Source organism: Micropterus salmoides, unplaced genomic scaffold, assembly GCF_014851395.1.
Source record: "Micropterus salmoides isolate LMB-PRFRI ecotype aquatic unplaced genomic scaffold, ASM1485139v1 Ms_hic_scaffold_5, whole genome shotgun sequence".
Lineage (NCBI taxonomy): Eukaryota > Metazoa > Chordata > Actinopteri > Centrarchiformes > Centrarchidae > Micropterus > Micropterus salmoides.
In genome coordinates, this window is record NW_024044237.1 from 35667901 (window position 1) to 35689097 (window position 21197).

General features: G+C 46.0%; 2 protein-coding genes across 3 annotated transcripts; one reads left to right on the forward strand and one right to left on the reverse strand.

Moving 5' to 3' along the window:
• Window positions 1-593: 593 nt before the first annotated feature.
• On the reverse strand, window positions 594-8736 carry rnf4 (ring finger protein 4). Of its 2 annotated transcripts, none has more exons than XM_038698594.1 (8): window positions 8448-8736; window positions 5296-5326; window positions 4929-5142; window positions 4772-4851; window positions 2099-2111; window positions 1884-2010; window positions 1694-1745; window positions 594-984 (listed from the first exon to the last, which is right to left on the reverse strand). In XM_038698594.1, exons 1-8 carry the CDS (start codon window positions 8504-8506, stop codon window positions 835-837), a joined length of 726 nt encoding a protein of 241 aa, XP_038554522.1. In that variant the 5' UTR covers window positions 8507-8736; the 3' UTR covers window positions 594-834. The 2 variants fall into 2 exon arrangements, with proteins under 2 accessions (XP_038554522.1, XP_038554523.1); XM_038698595.1 differs by having other exon boundaries at window positions 8526-8735.
• Window positions 8737-18997: 10261 nt separating this feature from the next.
• Window positions 18998-20467, forward strand: neurog1 (neurogenin 1). Its single transcript, XM_038698643.1, has 2 exons — window positions 18998-19314; window positions 19417-20467. Exon 2 carries the CDS (start codon window positions 19440-19442, stop codon window positions 20058-20060), a length of 621 nt encoding a protein of 206 aa, XP_038554571.1. The 5' UTR covers window positions 18998-19314; window positions 19417-19439; the 3' UTR covers window positions 20061-20467.
• Window positions 20468-21197: the final 730 nt, after the last annotated feature.

Here is a 21197-nt window from a genome sequence, read left to right on the forward strand (position 1 = left end):
TTTCAGATATTTCAGTACAACGTGTGTATATATATATATATATACACACACCTCACAGTAGCTATTTATATACATAAAACCCTTTTTTATTGAATCCTTGTGACTCCATTAAAGCTGAAATTATTATAACTACACATTTAGTATATTAAGTGTTGTTGTTTCTTGCTTCATTCATAACGTGCATCAGGTTTTTAAATCTGTATTTATATTCAGCCCTTTAGTTCAGTTAGAAATCTGGTTTTATAGGGCAGGTTTTTAAAATATATAAATAAATAAATAAAAGGGAAAAAGAAATCTGGTTTTATTGGATGTTTACATGTCCAGACTTTGTGGTGACATCATTCTGTGTGGATGTTCCAGCAGCCAATCAGCAGCAGTCTGTGTCAGGTGACGGAGAGTCATCAGCCTTGTGAGCTGCAGGTCGGCGTGTGAATGTGAAGTGACTCAGAATCACAAGATGAACACAAAAAAAGTAATTCGATAACCTCCCAGAATGCATCTCAACAACAGTATCATGTTATGGTACTTTTTACTAAGTAGTACTGATCGTGTGTATATGAGCTCTGACGTTCCACAAATAGACTGAATGAAAAAACTTTTCAACAGAATTTATTTAGACTTTTTATCACAGAGAAAACAAAGAGTGCAAAACGACGATGGGAGACAAAAAAAGAAACCTGAGCTGAAACTGAAGAAGTCAATAATCAATAATCACGTATACTCTGTCATTAAAACGCAGCTCGGACACACAGTCTGTTGTTTCCAATTAAAAGAAACTCTTGACGTGATGTCACTGATGATGCAGCTCAGGTGTGTGATGATGTCAGAGTGATGTCAGATGTAGAGGGGGTGGTACTGGCGGTGGGTCAGTCTCTTCCTGCAGGTAGGACAGGTGTGTGATGATGTCAGAGAGTCCCTAAGACACTGGCTGCAGAACACGTGGCCACATTTAGTGGAAACAACCAATCGGCCGCTCTCGACGATCTGTGGAGGAAACAACAACCAGCCAATCAGAACGCAGGACTCTACCTGCTGGTTACTGTGAGGATCTGGATCCTTCTGGTTCAGACTGTTTCAGTAGGTTTACTGTGAGGATCTGGATCCTTCTGGTTCAGACTGTTTCAGTAGGTTTACTCTGAGGATCTGGATCCTGCTGGTTCAGATCGTTTCAGTAGGTTTACTGTGAGGATCTGGATCTGGATCCTGCTGGTTCAGATCGTTTCAGTAGGTTTACTGTGAGGATCTAGATCCTGCTGGATCAGATCGTTTCAGTAGGTTTACTGTGAGGATCTAGATCCTGCTGGATCAGATCGTTTCAGTAGGTTTACTGTGAGGATCTGGATCCTGCTGGGTCAGACCGTTTCAGTAGGTTTACTGTGAGGATCTGGATCCTGCTGGATCAGACCGTTTCAGTAGGTTTACTGTGAGGATCTGGATCCTGCTGGTTCAGACCGTTTCAGTAGGTTTACTGTGAGGATCTGGATCCTGCTGGTTCAGACTGCTAAATGGTGAAACACTAAAATAAAACTTTGTTTACTTGTTGACACGACGTTTTTTCTTCCCTCGAGCTCAACTCTGATTCTGACCAGCTGCTCTGGAACAGGAACTCAGGTTTCCCTGTCAGGGTCACAGTTAGTTAAACCTGCTTCCTGAAACAGCACCCAGGTGTGTGACAGGTGTGTCTGAGTCTCACCTCAGAGTACGAGTCCAGACAGACGGGACAGCTGATCGTCCCCGGGGTCGACCTGAAACACAGAGACTCTGCTGGTTTCTACTGTCACATCACACACAGACCATGCTACCTGGGACCAGGTGGGTCAAACTACTACCTGGCTGTGATGTAAAGACAACGTTAGCTGAGACCAGGTGGGTCGGACTACTACCTGGAGGAGCTGTTGGCGTGTAGAGAGGACATTAGTGCAGCGTTGAGGACAGGGGGCGTGTCCTCGTCGTCATCACTGCTGACGACGTAACTCTCTCCTGTGGTGACCCCGCCCCTGTTCTGAGGACCTGATGGAGGACACCCAGAAAATTGTTGCACTGTCTCTTTAATGAAACTTTATTTCAACATGAAACTCAGGCAGAATAAAAGTTTTACCTTCGTCCACCAGCTGGCTCATCACGGCGGCGGCGGCAGAAGAAAAAGAGACCGTTAGTTTGATCCGTTTTCTCTTTGACTAAAAAGTCTGAACACAATTCAGCAACCGATCAATATGCTAATTATTAGTTTGTAGGGAGAACGTGTGCTTTGCTGCCCTTTCCTGTGCATTAGCATGTATTAGCGTGTAGAGACTGTTTCTTGTATAGAAACACTACTGGAGGGGCGCGGCCAGGCGGCACAAGCGTGTCGGTAGCCGGTCAGAAGACTGAAGTCAACGTAGATTACGCCTCGTTTGTAAATTAAAACATATGTGAGCACACCAGACCTGCTGTTGTTCAAGTCAGCCGCTAGCCAAAAAGCTAAAGGAAGAACGAGGTAGAGAGGCGTTCTTTCCCCAGCAGTAAGTGCTGCCATCAGGCCGAGCTGCGTCTTCTGTTGTGAACTTTGTGCGACCAGCAAAAAGCTTTTCACCGCAAACAATTTTGTATTGAAGCATCTGCTGAAGCAGCTGAGCAACGTGAAGCTTAGCCTGTAGAAAGAAACTCCAGCAGCTGCTGCCAGTGAAGCACCCGCTCCGCAGCAGAGAGTGGCGTTCAGCATCGTTATGTGTTCAGTAAAACCACTGAATACTTCTCTTATTATTGCATTTACAAAACAGTAACGTTAGTCCAAAAGTCCAGACGGTGGTGTTAAAAAGCCTCTTCTGTAAAAATCATCCTCATTGCTGCTGTTATGAACACACGGTTTTTATTATCTTTAAATAGCCTATAGATCCGGCATCCTCTGCTCTGAGAGGCGTTTTTCAGTTCGGCTGCTTGTTGCCTCCTCAATAAGAATAATAAAAAAAAAAATTGTTTTTTTAATACACTTTACATTTGAAACAAATCTCAAAGGCTACGTTCAGACTGCAGGCCTTAACGCTGATTTCCCCAGATTGTTTGACAGTTCACATTATAGTTTAAACGTGGCCCATATCAGACTCCAGCGTGAACTGTCCGCGGCCTTAAAGTGACCCGCATGCGCAGAAGAAGAACACGCAGCAGCAGCTGTTGCAGGCTGCAGAAGTAAACAAGGAGCAACAGAGGTTAACTCCAGTTAGCTCGCGGGAGACTCCCGTTTTTCATTGTCCTCTGACGGGTCACATTTCTACCAAATTATGACACAACTTTCTGTTCTTTTCATTACAGTTTCTGGCGCAACTGCCCCACAACTCACTCTCTCCCCACTGTGTCCGCTCGGACAAGTAGCATGCACGTAACTCAGAAGAGAGCTCGCGGTCCGGTGAACTTCAGGTATAATAAAAGGAATCTGTGAGCAGATGATAGCGAGGTAGAGGAGGGAGAGTTCCACATGTTTGATAATGGCTTTTGTGCTCTACAGTGACGTCAAAGTCGCACATAAAAAGATCCGATCTGTAACTGGAAGAGATCAGCTTCCATGTGACTTTGCCTGTTTACACTGTCATAAAAAGATCAGATCTGAATCACATATGGGCGCATAAAAAAAACAAAATCGGATTTGGGTCACATTGGCCTGCAGTCTGAACGTAGCCAAAGTGCTACAGTTAAGATCATAAAAGCAAGGTAAAAAAACATGCAATATAAAATACAAATAGGTAATGCAACAGCTTGCAGGGTTAATTAAAACTCATACGTTCTGCTAAAAAGACAGAGGAGCGGCAGAACAGAAAGCCCGACCACCCATGGTGCTGAGCTTTGTCCTGGGGAGAAGGAGGCGGTTTGAGTTTGTTCTCAGGTTAATAATTGTTCCAGTTCATTTCTGAAATGCGCTGCTGAACAGGTTTCCCGTCACTTTTAAAGGACAGGGTGGTTGAAAGTAATACTAACGGAACGAGTAACGTGACTATTTACTTTTAATACCCAGTAATAAGTGAAGTAATATTATTACTTTTTAAATGAGTAAAAAGTAAATCATTACTACTTCTGAGTAATTTGCCCAACGCTGCAGCTAGATGTGCCGTAGAAACTGATGTGCCGTAGAAACTGATGTGCCGTAGAAACTGATGTGCCGTGTAGACAAAGCGCCGCTTTCTCAGACCAAAATGGAATTTAATCTTTGCATCAAGTGACTCGCGTGAGTTTGATGGCTGCACTACTCGCCTGGTGTTCTCATACAAACCCATCATTCCTGCAGCTGCATGAACTCAAAGTCAACATTTAGCTGGGATTTAGTTGCAAGAAACGGATTTCCTCTATTCTCTAAATATTAAGTAACGCTTTGTCAGGTCTGTCAGCAAGATCACAAGTGGGTGACCACTGACGCTAACAAAACACACGGCAGCTCGCTGCTGAGAAGCGTGAGTGAAGATACATCAACGTTTTAATCCCGAAAATTAAAGTAAAAAGTTAATTTAATAAAAGACGTTAACTCTGAGCTCCTCCTGCTGGTAAACGGGCGCACTGTGGGTCTTTATTGGTCCAAAGCTCCGGCGCCGCCCCGGCTCTCTCCTCCAGAGCTGCCGTCTGTCGGCCGGCAGAGACTCTGTCCCTCAGCCCGGCGTCCCTGTCCTCGACACACCCTGATGCCGTCGGTGACATCCGGACAGTCTCAACACTGATAGGCTATGGCGATACAGCGTCATGTTTATGTATGCATGTATGTTTTAGCATGTGTTGGCAGGTATTAGCGTTAACGTGTGTTGAATGTTACCAGTACTGAGTCGTTGTTGGTCAGGTCGACCACAGCAGCTTCTGATCCCTCACAGGTCAGATCCACCACCTCCTCCACACCTGAACACACATCAGTTATTGATTATTGATCAGATCTGGCGCTGCTAATTAATAACTGAGTACTGATCTGTACTGACTGTCCTCAGTGTTGTCCATCACAGCGATGGTCTCTGTGCGGGGGGCAGGGTTACCATCTGACGCCCTGCTAATGTTAGCCGTCCTGTTAGCCGTCCTGTTAGCCGTCCTGTTAGCTGCCCTGTTAGCGCTAGCTGTCCTCCTAGCATTAGCTCCTCTGCTGCTCTTGGGTCTGGAAACTAGAGGACTTCCTGTGATCCTCCTCTTCCTCTGAGTCTATACATCACAACACACATTCATTACATCACAGCGGTGGGCGGGGTTTAATCTAAATGAAAAAGCAGCTAACAAACAGAAAAAACTGGACCAATCGGTGAAGTTCAGATCCTGATCTGAGGTCAGACTGAAACACTGAAGAAGAATACTCACAGAGCTGCTCATAGCAGAGACGCTGGAGACCCTGCAGGGACACAGACACACAGGGGTTAAAGAGAGACACGTAGACCACATCACTCTGACTGCTCTGTTAGCATCACCGACACACTCTGACTGCTCTGTTAGCATCTGCTGTTAGCATCAACTCACTCTGACTGCTCTGTTAGCATCACCGACACACTCTGACTGCTCTGTTAGCATCTGCTGTTAGCATCAACTCACTCTGACTGCTCTGTTAGCAGCACCGACATCACTCTGACTGCTCTGTTAGCATCTGCTGTTAGCATCAACTCACTCTGACTGCTCTGTTAGCACCGACATCACTCTGACTGCTGTTAGCATCTGCTGTTAGCACCGACATCACTCTGACTGCTCTGTTAGCAGCACCGACATCACTCTGACTGCTGTTAGCATCTGCTGTTAGCATCAACTCACTCTGACTGCTCTGTTAGCAGCACCGACATCACTCTGACTGCTGTTAGCATCTGTTGTTAGCACCGACATCACTCAGACTGCTGTTAGCATCAACTCACTCTGACTGCTCTGTTAGCAGCACCGACATCACTCTGACTGCTGTTAGCATCTGCTGTTAGCATCAACTCACTCTGACTGCTCTGTTAGCAGCACCGACATCACTCTGACTGCTGTTAGCATCTGTTGTTAGCACCGACATCACTCTGACTGCTGTTAGCATCTGCTGTTAGCACCGACATCACTCAGACTGCTGTTAGCATCAACTCACTCTGACTGCTCTGTTAGCAGCACCGACACACTCTGACTGCTCTGTTAGCAGCACCGACATCACTCTGACTGCTCTGTTAGCACCGACATCACTCTGACTGCTCTGTTAGCACCGACATCACTCTGACTGCTCTGTTAGCACCGACATCACTCTGACTGCTCTGTTAGCATCTGTTGTTAGCACCGACATCACTCTGACTGCTGTTAGCATCTGCTGTTAGCACCGACATCACTCTGACTGCTGTTAGCATCTGCTGTTAGCACCGACATCACTCTGACTGCTCTGTTAGCAGCACCGACATCACTCTGACTGCTCTGTTAGCATCACCGACATCACTCTGACTGCTGTTAGCATCTGCTGTTAGCATCAACTCACTCTGACTGCTCTGTTAGCAGCACCGACATCACTCTGACTGCTCTGTTAGCATCTGCTGTTAGCATCAACTCACTCTGACTGCTCTGTTAGCATCTGCTGTTAGCACCGACATCACTCTGACTGCTGTTAGCATCAACTCACTCTGACTGCTCTGTTAGCATCTGCTGTTAGCACCGACATCACTCTGACTGCTCTGTTAGCAGCACCGACATCACTCTGACTGCTGTTAGCATCTGCTGTTAGCACCGACATCACTCTGACTGCTGTTAGCATCTGCTGTTAGCATCAACTCACTCTGACTGCTCTGTTAGCAGCACCGACATCACTCTGACTGCTGTTAGCATCTGCTGTTAGCACCGACATCACTCTGACTGCTGTTAGCATCTGCTGTTAGCACCGACATCACTCTGACTGCTGTTAGCATCTGCTGTTAGCACCGACATCACTCTGACTGCTGTTAGCATCTGCTGTTAGCACCGACATCACTCTGACTGCTGTTAGCATCTGCTGTTAGCATCAACTCACTCTGACTGCTCTGTTAGCAGCACCGACATCACTCTGACTGCTCTGTTAGCATCTGCTGTTAGCATCAACTCACTCTTGACTGCTCTGTTAGCAGCACCGACATCTCTGACTGCTCTGTTAGCAGCACCGACATCACTCTGACTGCTCTGTTAGCACCGACATCACTCTGACTGCTCTGTTAGCATCTGCTGTTAGCATCAACTCACTCTGACTGCTCTGTTAGCATCAACTCACTCTGACTGCTCTGTTAGCATCAACTCACTCTGACTGCTCTGTTAGCATCTGCTGTTAGCATCAACTCACTCTTGACTGCTCTGTTAGCAGCACCGACATCACTCTGACTGCTCTGTTAGCATCTGCTGTTAGCATCAACTCACTCTTGACTGCTCTGTTAGCAGCACCGACATCTCTGACTGCTCTGTTAGCATCTGCTGTTAGCATCAACTCACTCTTGACTGCTCTGTTAGCAGCACCGACATCACTCTGACTGCTCTGTTAGCATCTGCTGTTAGCATCAACTCACTCTTGACTGCTCTGTTAGCAGCACCGACATCTCTGACTGCTCTGTTAGCATCTGCTGTTAGCATCAACTCACTCTGACTGCTCTGTTAGCAGCACCGACATCACTCTGACTGCTCTGTTAGCATCTGCTGTTAGCATCAACTCACTCTTGACTGCTCTGTTAGCAGCACCGACATCTCTGACTGCTCTGTTAGCAGCACCGACATCACTCTGACTGCTCTGTTAGCACCGACATCACTCTGACTGCTCTGTTAGCATCTGCTGTTAGCATCAACTCACTCTGACTGCTCTGTTAGCATCAACTCACTCTGACTGCTCTGTTAGCATCTGCTGTTAGCATCAACTCACTCTTGACTGCTCTGTTAGCAGCACCGACATCACTCTGACTGCTCTGTTAGCAGCACCGACATCACTCTGACTGCTCTGTTAGCACCGACATCACTCTGACTGCTCTGTTAGCATCTGCTGTTAGCATCAACTCACTCTTGACTGCTCTGTTAGCAGCACCGACATCACTCTGACTGCTCTGTTAGCACCGACATCACTCTGACTGCTCTGTTAGCATCTGCTGTTAGCATCAACTCACTCTGACTGCTCTGTTAGCAGCACCGACACACTCTGACTGCTCTGTTAGCATCTGCTGTTAGCATCAACTCACTCTGACTGCTCTGTTAGCAGCACCGACATCACTCTGACTGCTCTGTTAGCATCAACTCACTCTGACTGCTCTGTTAGCACCGACATCACTGACTGCTCTGTTAGCATCATGCTAAACAACCTGACAGTTAACATCAATTGGCCGTCAGCTTGTTCCACAGCCGTTAGCTGTTAGCATTCAGTTAGCTAGCAGTCGGCTTTGGCACGTTAACGTGCTTCACGTTTAACGTCCATTTATGTTGTTTGAAGTAATTAATAAGTGAATAAAGTGGGCCAGGTTCCGGTTGGAAGGGACCGGTTCGGGCTTCGGAGTAACTCTGCGTACCAAGTTTCGGGAAAACAGGATCTGACACCGGTAACAACAGAGTGAGCGTCAGTTAGCATCAGTTAGCTCTTCACTCACCGTGAGCGTGTTTTCTCTCCTGTTAGCGGCTAAGCTAGCAGTTAGCTGCCGTCTAAATTATTTCCTCGGCTGTTTCAACTTTCAGACGTTTAAACTGAAAACCTCAGAATGAACTGACTGATTTGTTCCCGCCAAACAGCTGATGTTGAGGTTAGCTTCTACAGCTTGCTTCCGGAGCTGCTTCTACTTCGTCTCTTAACGGAAGTTGGAAACCAGATGTTGGACTCATTACCGCCACTTACCGTCTGTCAGCGACTGCAAGCCTCTGCGTTACATCTGCGTTTCACTCTGTACAGTCTATAGTTTCACTTCACAGAGAAATATACTGAATATACATAAATATATATACTCTTATATTATTCTTATATAACTTGCATTTGTTTATTCCATATTTATATATTTCTACATTTATTCATGTTAACTTTACGCATAGCACCTTATCACCAAGTAAATTCCTTGTATTTGTAAAACACTACTTGGCAATAAAGCTCCTTCTGATATATACACATATCTATCGATAGATATGCAAGGTACAAGATTGTTTATTTGTCATTATACAGCCCAAGGCTGCATAACAAAATGAAATTTGTAGTTCCTTCACATATAATTAAGTGTAGGCCTATATTTAAATATGGTAACATATAAAATAAAACAATACAGTTATTTATATACATATATACAGACAAGTATAACTTACATCCCGAACATTCCACAGGAGATTTTTTTAATTTGTATGGGCTGAATGTAAACAGCAACAACCACATAATAATATGAAAGTTTCATCTTCACAATAAACAGTCTGACATTTGGGAAACAGAGTCCATCTTCGCTGCGTTTGTGCACCAAGCATCATCAATGTAAAACACAGTCCAACTCCTCTCATCCTCTCATCTTACCTGTCTTGTGCTGGCAGCTCAGAACACACACATATATATATATATATATATATATATATATATATATATATATATATATACACACATATACTGTCGGCTACGACCTGGATGTATCCGACTTGACGGTGCTGTTATGCCCCGCTTCCAAGTCTGCAAAAGTCAGCCGCTGTCATCTCACACCTGATATAACAGACCTGCAGACCTGCAGACCAGCTGTCCAGCAGGGGGCAGCAGAGTCTGAGAGAAATTCAGTGTTAGATGAATTTATGAGAGAGATCATGATCTTGTCAGATCACAGAAAGACCAGGACCAGAACCATCCATGTTGATGTGTGAGTGTGTGTGTGTTTGTGTGTGTGCGTGTCAGAGGGGGCGTGGCCTGAGGGGGTACAGGTCATACATTCTTCCAGAGAGCTGATTGGACGGAGGGGGTGTCAGGGAATGTGCAGCAGCTACAGATGTCTGCAAAGAGCCTCCAGGTCACGACCCCCATGTCAGTGTCAGGACCGCCCCCCTCCATCTGCATCATCTTCATCACCAGCATCATCAGCAGCGTGTGAGCCTCCACACTGGCTCTTTGTTCCTCTGGGACCCAGACCAGGATTTAAAGGTCCTTTCAGGCCGAAGCCTCGTCACAGAAACGTTCTGTAGTTTTACATGATGTCTTGTGTCTGAAAGCAACTCGGTCTAAAGTTCCTCGTTTCAAATCACATTTAAATCTCTTCCAGTTATACTCAGATCTGTTGCTGCAGTAAAAGTACCAATACAACAGTGTAGAAATGTCTGTTAGAGGAAGTCATGCCTTTAAAATGTCACTTAAAGCTGGCAGATCATTCTTCTATTTGTTGAAATTCTCTTTACATCCCAACAGCGATCAGTAAATCAAATGCTCTGACGCAGAAAAAATAATTAAATGGCTGTGGACTGATACAATCACTGCTGGTCTACCTGTGCGCATTCACTGCACATGAACGTGTTTTGCATGTTTCTCCAACATTGCCAACCTCAACTCAAAGTACAAAGGTTTTTTCATCATAGCATATTTGAAGTACTAAAAGTACTCATCATGCAGAACGGTCCATTTCAGATTAATCTGTATCATATTATTGGATTATAATTGTTGATGCATTCACATGTTCATCACTTTTAAAGGTGGAGCTTATTTTAATGACTACATATACTGCTGGCAGCTTCACCTATTAGAAGATTATATTTTTTGTTAATAATCTGAATCTGGAAAAGTAACTGAACTGAAAACTGAAACTTATCAACATGAATGATTCGGCCTCTCTGATTTGACCTCCATGATTCGGCCTCTCTGATTTGACCTCCATGATTCGGCCTCTCTGATTTGACCTCCATGATTCGGTCTCTCAGATTCAGTCTCTCAGATTCAGTCTCTCAGATTCGGCCTCTGATTCAGCTTCTATGATTCGGCTCCCGTGATTTGGTCTCTCTGATTCGGTCTTTCAGATTCGGCCTCTCTGATTCAGCCTCAATGATTCGGCTTCCATGATTTGGCTTCTATGATTCAGCCTCTATGATTCGGTCTTTCAGATTCGGCCTCAATGATTCGGCCTCTCTGATTTGGTCTTTCAGATTCGGCCTCAATGATTCGGCCTCTCTGATTCGGCCTCTCTGATTCGGCCTCTCTGATTTCGTCTTTCAGATTCGGCCTCTCTGATTCGGCCTCTCTGATTCGGCCTCTCTGATTCGGCTCCCGTGATTTGGTCTCTCTGATTCGGTCTTTCAGATTCGGCCTCTCTGATTCAGCCTCAATGATTCGGCTTCCATGATTTGGCTTCTATGATTCAGCCTCTATGATTCGGTCTTTCAGATTCGGCCTCAATGATTCGGCCTCTCTGATTTGGTCTTTCAGATTCGGCCTCTCTGATTCAGCCTCAATGATTCGGCTTCCATGATTTGGCTTCTATGATTCAGCCTCTATGATTCGGTCTTTCAGATTCGGCCTCAATGATTCGGCCTCTCTGATTTGGTCTTTCAGATTCGGCCTCAATGATTCGGCCTCTCTGATTCGGCCTCTCTGATTCGGCCTCTCTGATTCGGCCTCTCTGATTTCGTCTTTCAGATTCGGCCTCTCTGATTCGGCCTCTCTGATTCGGCTTCCATGATTTGGCTTCTCTGATTCGGCCTCAATGATTCGGCTTCCATGATTTGGCTTCTCTGATTCGGCCTCTATGATTCGGTCTTTCAGATTCGGCCTCCATGATTCGGCCTCTCTGATTCGGCCTCTATGATTCGGCCTCTATGATTCGGTCTTTCAGATTCGGCCTCAATGATTCGGCCTCCATGATTTGGCTTCTATGATTCAGCCTCTCTGATTCCGTCTCTCTGATTTGGCCTCTGATTCTGTCTCTGATTCGGCCTCTATGATTCGGTCTTTCAGATTCGGCCTCTCTGATTCGGCCTCCATGATTCGGCTTCTATGATTCGGCCTCTCTGATTCGGCCTCCATGATTCGGCTTCTATGATTCGGCCTCTCTGATTCGGCCTCCATGATTCGGCTTCTATGATTCGGCCTCTCTGATTCGGCCTCCATGATTTGGCTTCCATGATTTGGCTTCTATGATTCAGCCTCTCTGATTGCGTCTCTCTGATTCGGCTTCTATGATTTCGAATCCAATGATGAAGAAAAAGGAGACATTTTGTAGCTAAGCAGCTTCATCTGAAACACAAGAAGAAGCACAAATACCCTCAAAGCTGACGATGCAGGGTGGCAGTGTACCCCTCCTCCTCCTCCTCCTCCTCCTCCTCCTCCTCTCTGCCCCCCTTTCAGCCCTTCAGCTTTCAGATGCAAACGAAGCAGACATATGGAGAGGAGGTCTCTCTTCTGCGGCCCTCCTAAAGATTCAGATTGTATGACAAATCACGTCCAAGGCTGCTCGGCCTCCTCTGTCCTCCGCCCCCACCTCCATCCTCTCCGCCCCCACACCACACCCCCAGACAACGGCTTCATTAGGCTGAAAGAAGAGAGTTTTCGCAGCTTTGTCGAGTCAAGACTCACAGCTCCTTCTCCTCTTCTCAATTACTTCTTTGTTGGAGCAAATTCAAGTTATTGCACTCAGAACCATATGGGACCCCCTCTCTCTCTCTGCTCTGCAAGTGCAGCCCAACCTCGCTCGCCCCCTCAGACTCTCTGTTACTGTTGCTTAACACAAATGTTGTGTCTGCAGATTTGTTCAGAAACCTTCACTCTGATCAGGTAGATCTGCCTGTTAAGAGTCATTTTGCACTGCATTCTGGGTATTTCAGGGGACAGCTGTTGTCTCTGTGTTAAACAGAACTTGAACACACGAATAATCTGTGAAACTTATATCTGTCATTTAAGTTTCAACCTGTTTTCAACACAAAAGATTTTCTGAAATTGAGTTTTTGTGATCGCAGAGCAGCAAACTACTAAAAACCTGCAGATTTGTGAAGGAAACAAGTTGAAATAAACTCAGCAGCTCCCAAATATACGGCTGATAAACAGCAGCAGCAGGACGTTTCTGTTTCTAGAAATAACTGGAACTTTATTTGTTTCTTTTAACGCCGACAGCAACAATCAACTACAAGCTACATAAAATTAAACTGAGAGTTTGTTTCGACTTCTGTCAGTAAATTAGTCTGAATGATAAAATTAATGTTTCTTCTTCAGTTTAACATTAAAACTTTCAGCAGAGTTTGAACAAACTCAGTTTCAACAGAAACAACTCTTCATGGGGACAAACTAAAATACGACCACTTCCTGCCCTTTTTCAAAATGAGCAAATGTAACTTTCCCCCTCTCCTCCTCCTCTCCTCCTCCTCCTCTCCTCCTCCTCCTCTCCTTCTTCCTCCTCCTCCTCCTCCTCTCTTCCTTTGGGGCGGCAGTAGCTCCGTCCATAAGGATTAGGCTGGGAACCGGAGGGTGACCGGTTTGAGTCCAGAGTTGTGGAGTGTGGGCTGGTAGCTGGAGAGGTGCCAGTTCACCTCCTGGTAGCTGGAGAGGTGCCAGTTCACCTCCTGGTAGCTGGAGAGGTGCCAGTTCACCTCCTGGTAGCTGGAGAGGTGCCAGTTCATATATTGTGTACTAATAATAACACCAGAGTGAGAACACTGAATTTCCCCCTGTGGGATTAATAAAGTACGTCTTCCACTTCTGCTCTCCTCTCCTCCTCTGCACAGACATGATCCTGATCAAATACCCTTCGTTGTCTCTTCTGTCTGTGGTGATGAAAATCTTCCCGTCTTGTAGATCAGGAAGGTTTTAATCTAAAGGAACGCGGTTGTGAATCAGCCTCCTGAATGCGTCCTCCTCCGTCGCCGCACGCCCTCCACCTCCATCAATCTGCTGTTGCATTCTGGGAGCAGCAGCTTCCCATTCACTTGTCTGAGGCTGTTTGCTCATGGTTATAATTTACCTCTGGTTTACCCAACATTAGCGGACACAAAGGGGGACGCTTCGGACCGGGGGTTTATCTGCAACCAGCCGGCGTCCTGGCAACGCCACGACCAGAAAACACAGCACCTGAAAAGAAACTCATCATGGAGCCCCTAACCCCGAGGAAGAAAAGAAACGCGCAAACAACCACACAACAACAAAACTACCACAAGATCCTTCACAAATAATCACAAATCAGATTCTAATCGCGCCGAACCCTTCCAGTCCAGAAACCTCCTCCTCCTGCTCCCCCCAGCGTCCCCCGCCAACATCGCAGTCCTCGGACTCTCCCGTCCGACCTCGTCATCATTACCAACAACAAAGGGTCCTTGATCCTTGATGTAAAGTCCGGAGAGAAATCCATGAAGAGGTAGTTCTGGTCGGGCAAAGGTGTTTAGCTTCGAGGATCAGGTCAGGTGTTCGGGTACCGGATCTTCAATCACTGAATTAGACAGGAGGTTTCCCCAAAGTGTGAGCTGGACCTTTGGATCCAGCAAGAAGGTAAATGGGGGACCTTGACACATGATGAGGTCCTGAGGGCTGCGTCAAGGCCTCTAGAGGTGGAGGTTGGGTGAAAAGACGTTTTATCTCTTTCAGAGAAACAGGGCCGAGCACGGACCCCCGAGGATCTCCAGAGGTCACCGGTGGCAGAGTTTACCAAGACCCGCTGTTTCCTACACGGTCCTGGATCCAGTCTGTCTACAGAACAGTGAGCAGCTGACGTGAATTAGAGAACCAAACTGCTTGTGACATGATGTGGTCAACAATCTGTCCTGCTGGTTTCTAGATGTGAATATTCTGTCGTTATAAAGGGTCTAATATTAATCTGTGTTGTTCTGCTGTAAGAACGAGGCAGCGTGTTGATTTGGGGAACGTTTCACAGGATTACTGCAGTCGTCCTGCAGATTAGAGCTTTCTCTCCTTCAGCTTACTCACTTGTTTTTGTTTCCTCCTTTTCCTCGAGAGTCCTTCAGCTTTTCTTTTATTTCTCTGTGTGTGTGGGGGGGTCCTTTGGTTCATTTAATTCTGTGTCGTTTTCTCACGTGTTTCACTTCATTGAAATTCAATCACATCTCGTGCTGCGGAGACTTAATCCTGTCAGAGCTTCACCCGGCAGACCTCCGAGTTCCTTTCTCTTCTTCTTCTGCTCTGAACACACAGAACACACTACAACACACACACACACACACACACACAAATGTTACATATCTACATGAATATTTATAATATCTCTCTGTAACTTCTTCTTCTCTGAGACGGCGCTGTGAAACCGCTGACACTGAACTATTTCCTGTAAAAAGCTCGGCTCTATGTTGGATTATATAAAGTTTGTTGCTTTGCATGTTCTTCACGTGCGCAGTGTCGTATTCTGATTGGTTCTCCACCGTCTGCCTCTTTGTAAAAGGTTAAAAATTTAGAAAAGTCATTAAAATAGTAATTTTACATTTTAAACAGGGTAACCTGGAACTTTCCCAACACTGCTCATCTCACACCTGCTCACTTTGTCACCAGCTGACGTTCAGGTGATCAAAGCAGCTGAAAATAACGACGGCACTTAAACGCATCATATCCCCTTCAGCTCATAATATAACAAACACTGTTCATCACTGAGTCTATTATTACCCATCAATCCCTCAATCAATGTTTTATTGTATTTTATAATGTCGGTGGGTTCAGGTTCTGCAGCTTTATTGGATTATATGGTGTAAATCTAATGGGTGCCCCCCCCACACACATGTCCGTCGGCTCTTGGCCAATAGGAACGCAGCAGTAAACAGTTTCCAAGCTGTCGGCTCACTTTGAAGTGTCGGAGGCTGTAAACCTCTGACGTGCTTCTCCTCCCACCAGCAGCTTCTGGAGCTTTCAGCCTCCTCTCACCATCTTCTTCAGGGGCCGAGGACTCTGGGAAACAGATGTTTTTAAATGTCTGCCTGCCATAAATATTTGTGTCCAGTGAAAAACATGTATCTCCAAACTTTAGTTCATCAGGCGAGGCGTTCAGGGTCCCTTCTGCAGTGGGAAAACTAAGATGTGGACACAAAGTGATGTACGCTAAAACAATAAAAGACACTAAATAAAAAGCTCACACGACGCATAAAATACAAATAAAACAAAAAAAGTCAACTTCAGTTTCCAAAGGCTCGGGAAAAGAGGCAGTGAAGATGCCTGCTGTGTGCAGGTGATCAGCATAACGCCTACATACAGCAGCTTCTGAACGCGTGGTGTCATGTAAAAATCTAGTATCTCCGTTTGTCTGGAGGATTTCTCCGTCTGTTTCTTTCAGACTTTTCTAGTTGCGTCCTCTTTTTTCTTTCTTTCATCAAAATATTTATGTGTCTTCGCCTCTTCCTGTCTGAGTTTCGTGCTTCTTCTGTTCACATCAAACTAAACTTGACTTGCTCTGCTGACACTGTTGGAGACACCTGTTTGCTGCAGAGACGGTTGTCTTGTTTTGGAGTTTATCCTCTTTGAGTGAAACAGGATTTAGGATTTAGTTGTCGGGGCCTCACAGAGGCTTGTGCCGGCCCTGCAGCCGGGGCAGAGATGATTTGTGTGCAGCCTGGGTTTGGTTTTGTTCCTGCTGAGGTCCATTTGAATAAGAATGATGCCAATAGAGTGGCTGAGGCAGAAAGAAAGCAGCACAAAAGGCCAGAGGAGCTGAATTTGGACGAGGGACAAACCAGGAGAGGAGTGAAAAGAAGTGCAGGGCGGACAGCCACAATGGAACAATTCACCTTATAATCGCTTTGATATATTATACATGCCTGAAGACTCTAAACATTGTGTAATTATTTATAAATGACTGCCCCCCCCTGCAGAATAAAGCAGCAGAAAGACTCTGCAGGTCTCTGCTTCTCCTCCGCTGAGCTGCAAACTGAATAAATGGAATAATTAATGGAAAATGGTATGCCTGTCTCATAAAGATGTCTTTAAAAAACACTTAAAAGAAAATTGGCCCCGGCCTGTAAGCGTTCATGCTGGACGGGTTTACTGCGGCCCGAAGACATGAAAAGACGAACAAAAGCCCGACTTCATGAAGTGAAACAGTTCAGCCGGAGCTGTTCGTCCTCAGACACCAGAGAATTCGTTTTTATCGCGACTGTGATCCTGGTTCAGACGCTTTACATCTTATTTATCTGTAAGTGCTGTACTGAGTACTGCAGGTGGATCCTGGTGCTGCTCTGGTTCCTCAGGTCCTGTTTGATTTTCAAACTATGTATTTTATACATTTTTACCAAACTCTGCACAGTTTTCTGACTATTTAAGGGATTTCTGTGATCTTTCTGTGAACCGTCTCTTTCCATCAGGCTTCTGCCTGAAAATCGTTTTTGTTTCATTAAAGTCTTTTTTTTTGTTTACATTTAGTCTAAAAATATCTGATCTGTGTGTCTCACCAACCTGCGACATGAAACTCATCTAAAAACATTTACAGAAGTCGTGTTGGCCGTCACTTTGTGGTGAAAAGTGGGGACAGAAGGGCTCAGATTAGGGCTGTGATGATAAACACAAGATTTTTAACACCATTTAAAAGAAATAGGAAAAGTTGAGATTTATCAGCTGGGGGGGGGGGGGGGGTCTGGGGTTCATTTCCTACATTCTGGAGACATTTTCTGCTTCAATAAATGTCTATTTATATAAAGGTGAACGCAAATTTCAGCTGGCAGGAGACGATTCCTAAAGATAAAGATATAACAGAATGTAAAGCAGTAATCAGCTGCTTGTTTTTTTAGCTTAAGTTACTTTTTTGTTTCTTCTACATTTTAAATCCATTGCATGTTTTCTTGTTGTGCAAAGAAACCTTTCTGAAAGTGATTTTATTTGTGGGTTAACATTTTTTGGTGCAAATATTTTTAACAGATGCTTTCTAAAAAAGATGGGCACGTGTCCCCAGCGTCCCCAGCGTAAATGACACTATGGCTGGACGTCCCAAATGTCCTTAAATGAGATGAGTATAAAGCAGGTTGGACGTCCTCTCGTGCTCCTGCTGCACTGAGCTTTAGCTGTTGCACATTAAGCAACATGAGGACCAACATGCACCAGATCTACAGACTGATGTTCATCTGCAGGTTGATAACAGAAAATATTAAAACACACAGGCTGATGAGCAGAAGAGAGAAGTGGAGGAAAAACAGATGAAGACGTTTAGTTTTTACTTTAACACCCCGGCAGACACAAGTGCTTTTCTTGCTACTGGTTTATGTCCTAAAACAACATTGATGAGAAAATATAGCAACGATGTTAACAAAAACAACAACATGCACAGCATGTGAAATAACATTTACCAAAGTACAATGCAGATGGACAAAACAAATACCTCGTTGGCTGCATGCTGCGAAGAAAGGGAAGTCTTTGAGTCTTCAGAGGTAAACTTTAAACCGCTCACATCAAGGTTTGCTTTAGCCAGCATGAAATATTTCACAGGAACACACATGTCAATGCAATCTGCTGCCTGCTGGTGTTCAACAACAGTTCAACTCATGCAGCCCAAGAAACTTGTAAGTGACTTCAAAATAAAAGCATAAATAACAAATGTTACTTAGAAAAAGGGAAGTATACAAATCACACAAATGTAATTGCAACACTTACAACTTTATCACTGACATTTCTGAACTGGGTCTAAATAGTCAGCTGACCAGTGTCCCCAGGATGTCTCTTGGATGGAACTGATGGTTCTGCTGTTATTTTGTGTTGAATGCTTTTATTGTGAAAGACTTTCTACATTTTGTTTTGAAAGATGAAGGATGGACACTGATGCTTTTCAGGTTTCTGATGAAACACTGACTGAAGCTCTGAATCATCTTTACAAAACATCTGAATTTAAAAAGTTTCTTTCTTCACCTTCAGAGGAAACTTTCTTCTTTCTGAGCTCAGAAAAAGTTTGGAGACATTTTGCTGACTTTTGTCTTTCTGTCTGTGTTATGTTTGGGGGGGGGGGGGCTCTCCGGAGCGTGTCTCCGCTGGGTGGTGTTGGGGGGGGGGGGGGTTACTGACTCTTCTTTCTTTCTCTTTTTCTGTTTTTGGTTTTAACTCTGAAAGTGGGTTTGGTCTGCTCTGTTTCACGTGGGGGGGGGGGGGGGGGGGGGGGTCCAGCGTGTTGTTCGCGTGGCCAGCCGCCTGCTCTGATTGGCTGGCCGTGATTACCGGCACGCTTCTCTGTGCGGAGCGAACACGCACCGCAGGCATCATTATGTTAATGAGCAGCTCCCGCGGCACGGGGCAGACCTGCCGCGGCATTCAAGATCCTCATCCTGGCTCTGAGGCCTGGGGGTGGGAGGAGTGGGGGGGTACCGGGGCAGGGGGCCGGTCATTGTCCCGTCCACAGTATATAAGCGGGCTGAGGCCGGTCGTGTGCCAGGCTCACCGGCTCGCACGAGCTGATCCAGAGCAGAAAGACGCAGAGAGACGCGTGCCGCTCGTCCTGCACAGATAAACCCGGTCCTGCTGGATCAGAAAACTTCTGCACACTTCAGGTAAGTTCACCGCGCGTGCCTCCGCTCACCTGCGGACTCTCGTCATCACTGTCCGCGCTCCGGTCAGCCACAGGTCCTAACGCTCCTCTTGTCTCTCCACAGAACAGACCCGAACCCGCTCCGACATGGACCCAGTCTACTCCGACATCGACAGCAACAGCTGCGACTTCTTCCCGCACACGGACGATGAGGACTCCCTCGGCAGCCTGCGCTCCGCCTCCCCGGAATCATCACCGCTCTGCCCGCCGCGCTCCCCGGAGCAGCAGCAGCAGCAGAAGAAGCGGCGCCGCGGACGCGCCCGCAGCGACGCCAGCGTGCACGTGGTGAAGAAGAACCGGCGCATGAAAGCCAACGACCGGGAGCGGAACCGCATGCACAACCTGAACGACGCCCTGGACGAGCTCCGCAGCGTCCTGCCGGCCTTCCCGGACGAGACCAAACTCACCAAAATCGAGACTCTGCGCTTTGCGCACAACTACATCTGGGCTCTGTCCGAGACGATCCGCATCGCAGACCTGCAGGCGGGGAAGACCGGAGACCCTCTGCAGCTGCGCTCCGCGTGCCTCGGTGAGGCCCCGAGCCCCGGCAGCGACGCCTGCTCCTGGAGCTCTAGCGGCTCCTCGTCCTCCTCCTCCCCGGCTTACTGCGCCTCCAGCCCGGGCAGCCCCGCCGCGCAGGAGGACTACAGCTACCTGCGGCAGGACGCGCTGTTCGGCTTCCGCAGCCTCGTGCCGGGCATCTACTGACCGGCAGACCGCCGGAGGGGCCCCGCGGCCCCACAGACACTAACGGAGCGGACAGTCCGGTTCCTGATGGATGAAGAAGAATCACGGTTTGCCTTAATGAGCTCATTATTTCTTCTTTATTTAGTTGCCCCCCCCCCCCGCTTTCTCTATCTCGGAGGTGAAAAGTTAATTTTACAATTTGTAGAGAACTGAAGCAGAAAGAGAGCGTGGAAATCAGGTTCCTCACCCGTGACAGGGTCTGAATGGACCCCTCATCCATTATGTATGCCCCCCCACCCCCCACTGTTGTTTTATTTATTTGACTCGTTTTGTTTCACATGAAATTTGTATTTTGTACATAAAGAGATTTTTATTCTATTTACTTGGAAGCAGTTTTCTACAAAATAAAGTTCTAACGTTTCTATAAAGTCTTCTGTGCCTGTTCCTCAAACACCAACATGAATATATGAAATAACAACACCAACAGCTCGGCCACCTCTTGATATTAAAATATATTAATCCTCCTCTGCATTTAGATGCTTATTTTCTAAATAAAGATATTAATAATCTTTATTTGTTAAGCCACAAAAACTGAAGCAGACATGAAGATTAGATGGATCTGTCTGTCCATGAGCCTGTTTTCACTCTTATTATTATTTTAGTTAACATAAACGGATGGACGAGTCATTGGCTATTGAACCTGAAGGCCGGTTGATTTAAATTTAAATGAACCATCAGGAAACATTTATTTAAAAGACAAAGACATTATGAATAGGCATAAGTAGTATTATGAATAAGTATTAATGTTCATGTGACAGTAACACATATATATATAATAATAGGAAACAGTGTTTCAAGTTGTTTTTGACGACAGTTTCAGTTGAACAAGTAAAATAATAACAGTGTAAACATTAAACCCAACATGTTGTTTGTTTGTTTGTTTGTTCCTTCGTGGCCTCTGTGGTGCTGCAGGAGGAGAAGATCATCTGAACTGATCTTAGGTCAGAGAACAGAAACTAAACCAGGCCCCCGCCGCGGGCCCCGCTGTATTGTCAGTGCGCGTGGGGCCGTGTGCTAATTGAGCGGGATTAACGGCCCTCGAGCACCTGCAGACTAACGAGCTGCTTCAATCAGATGAAGCCAAATCTGTCAGCTGAC

Excerpts from the sequence above, each read along its gene's own strand:
- rnf4 (XM_038698594.1), bottom strand. The coding sequence starts at position 8,506 with ATGCTAACTGACGCTCACTCTGTTGTTACCGGTGTCAGATCCTGTTTT. Across the intron at positions 5,143-5,295 it reads TCTCTGCTATGAGCAGCTCT|ACTCAGAGGAAGAGGAGGAT; the intron begins GTGAGTATTCTT and ends TGTGATGTATAG. Across the intron at positions 4,852-4,928 it reads GATGGACAACACTGAGGACA|GTGTGGAGGAGGTGGTGGAT; the intron begins GTCAGTACAGAT and ends ATGTGTGTTCAG.
- neurog1 (XM_038698643.1), top strand. The coding sequence starts at position 19,440 with ATGGACCCAGTCTACTCCGACATCGACAGCAACAGCTGCGACTTCTTC.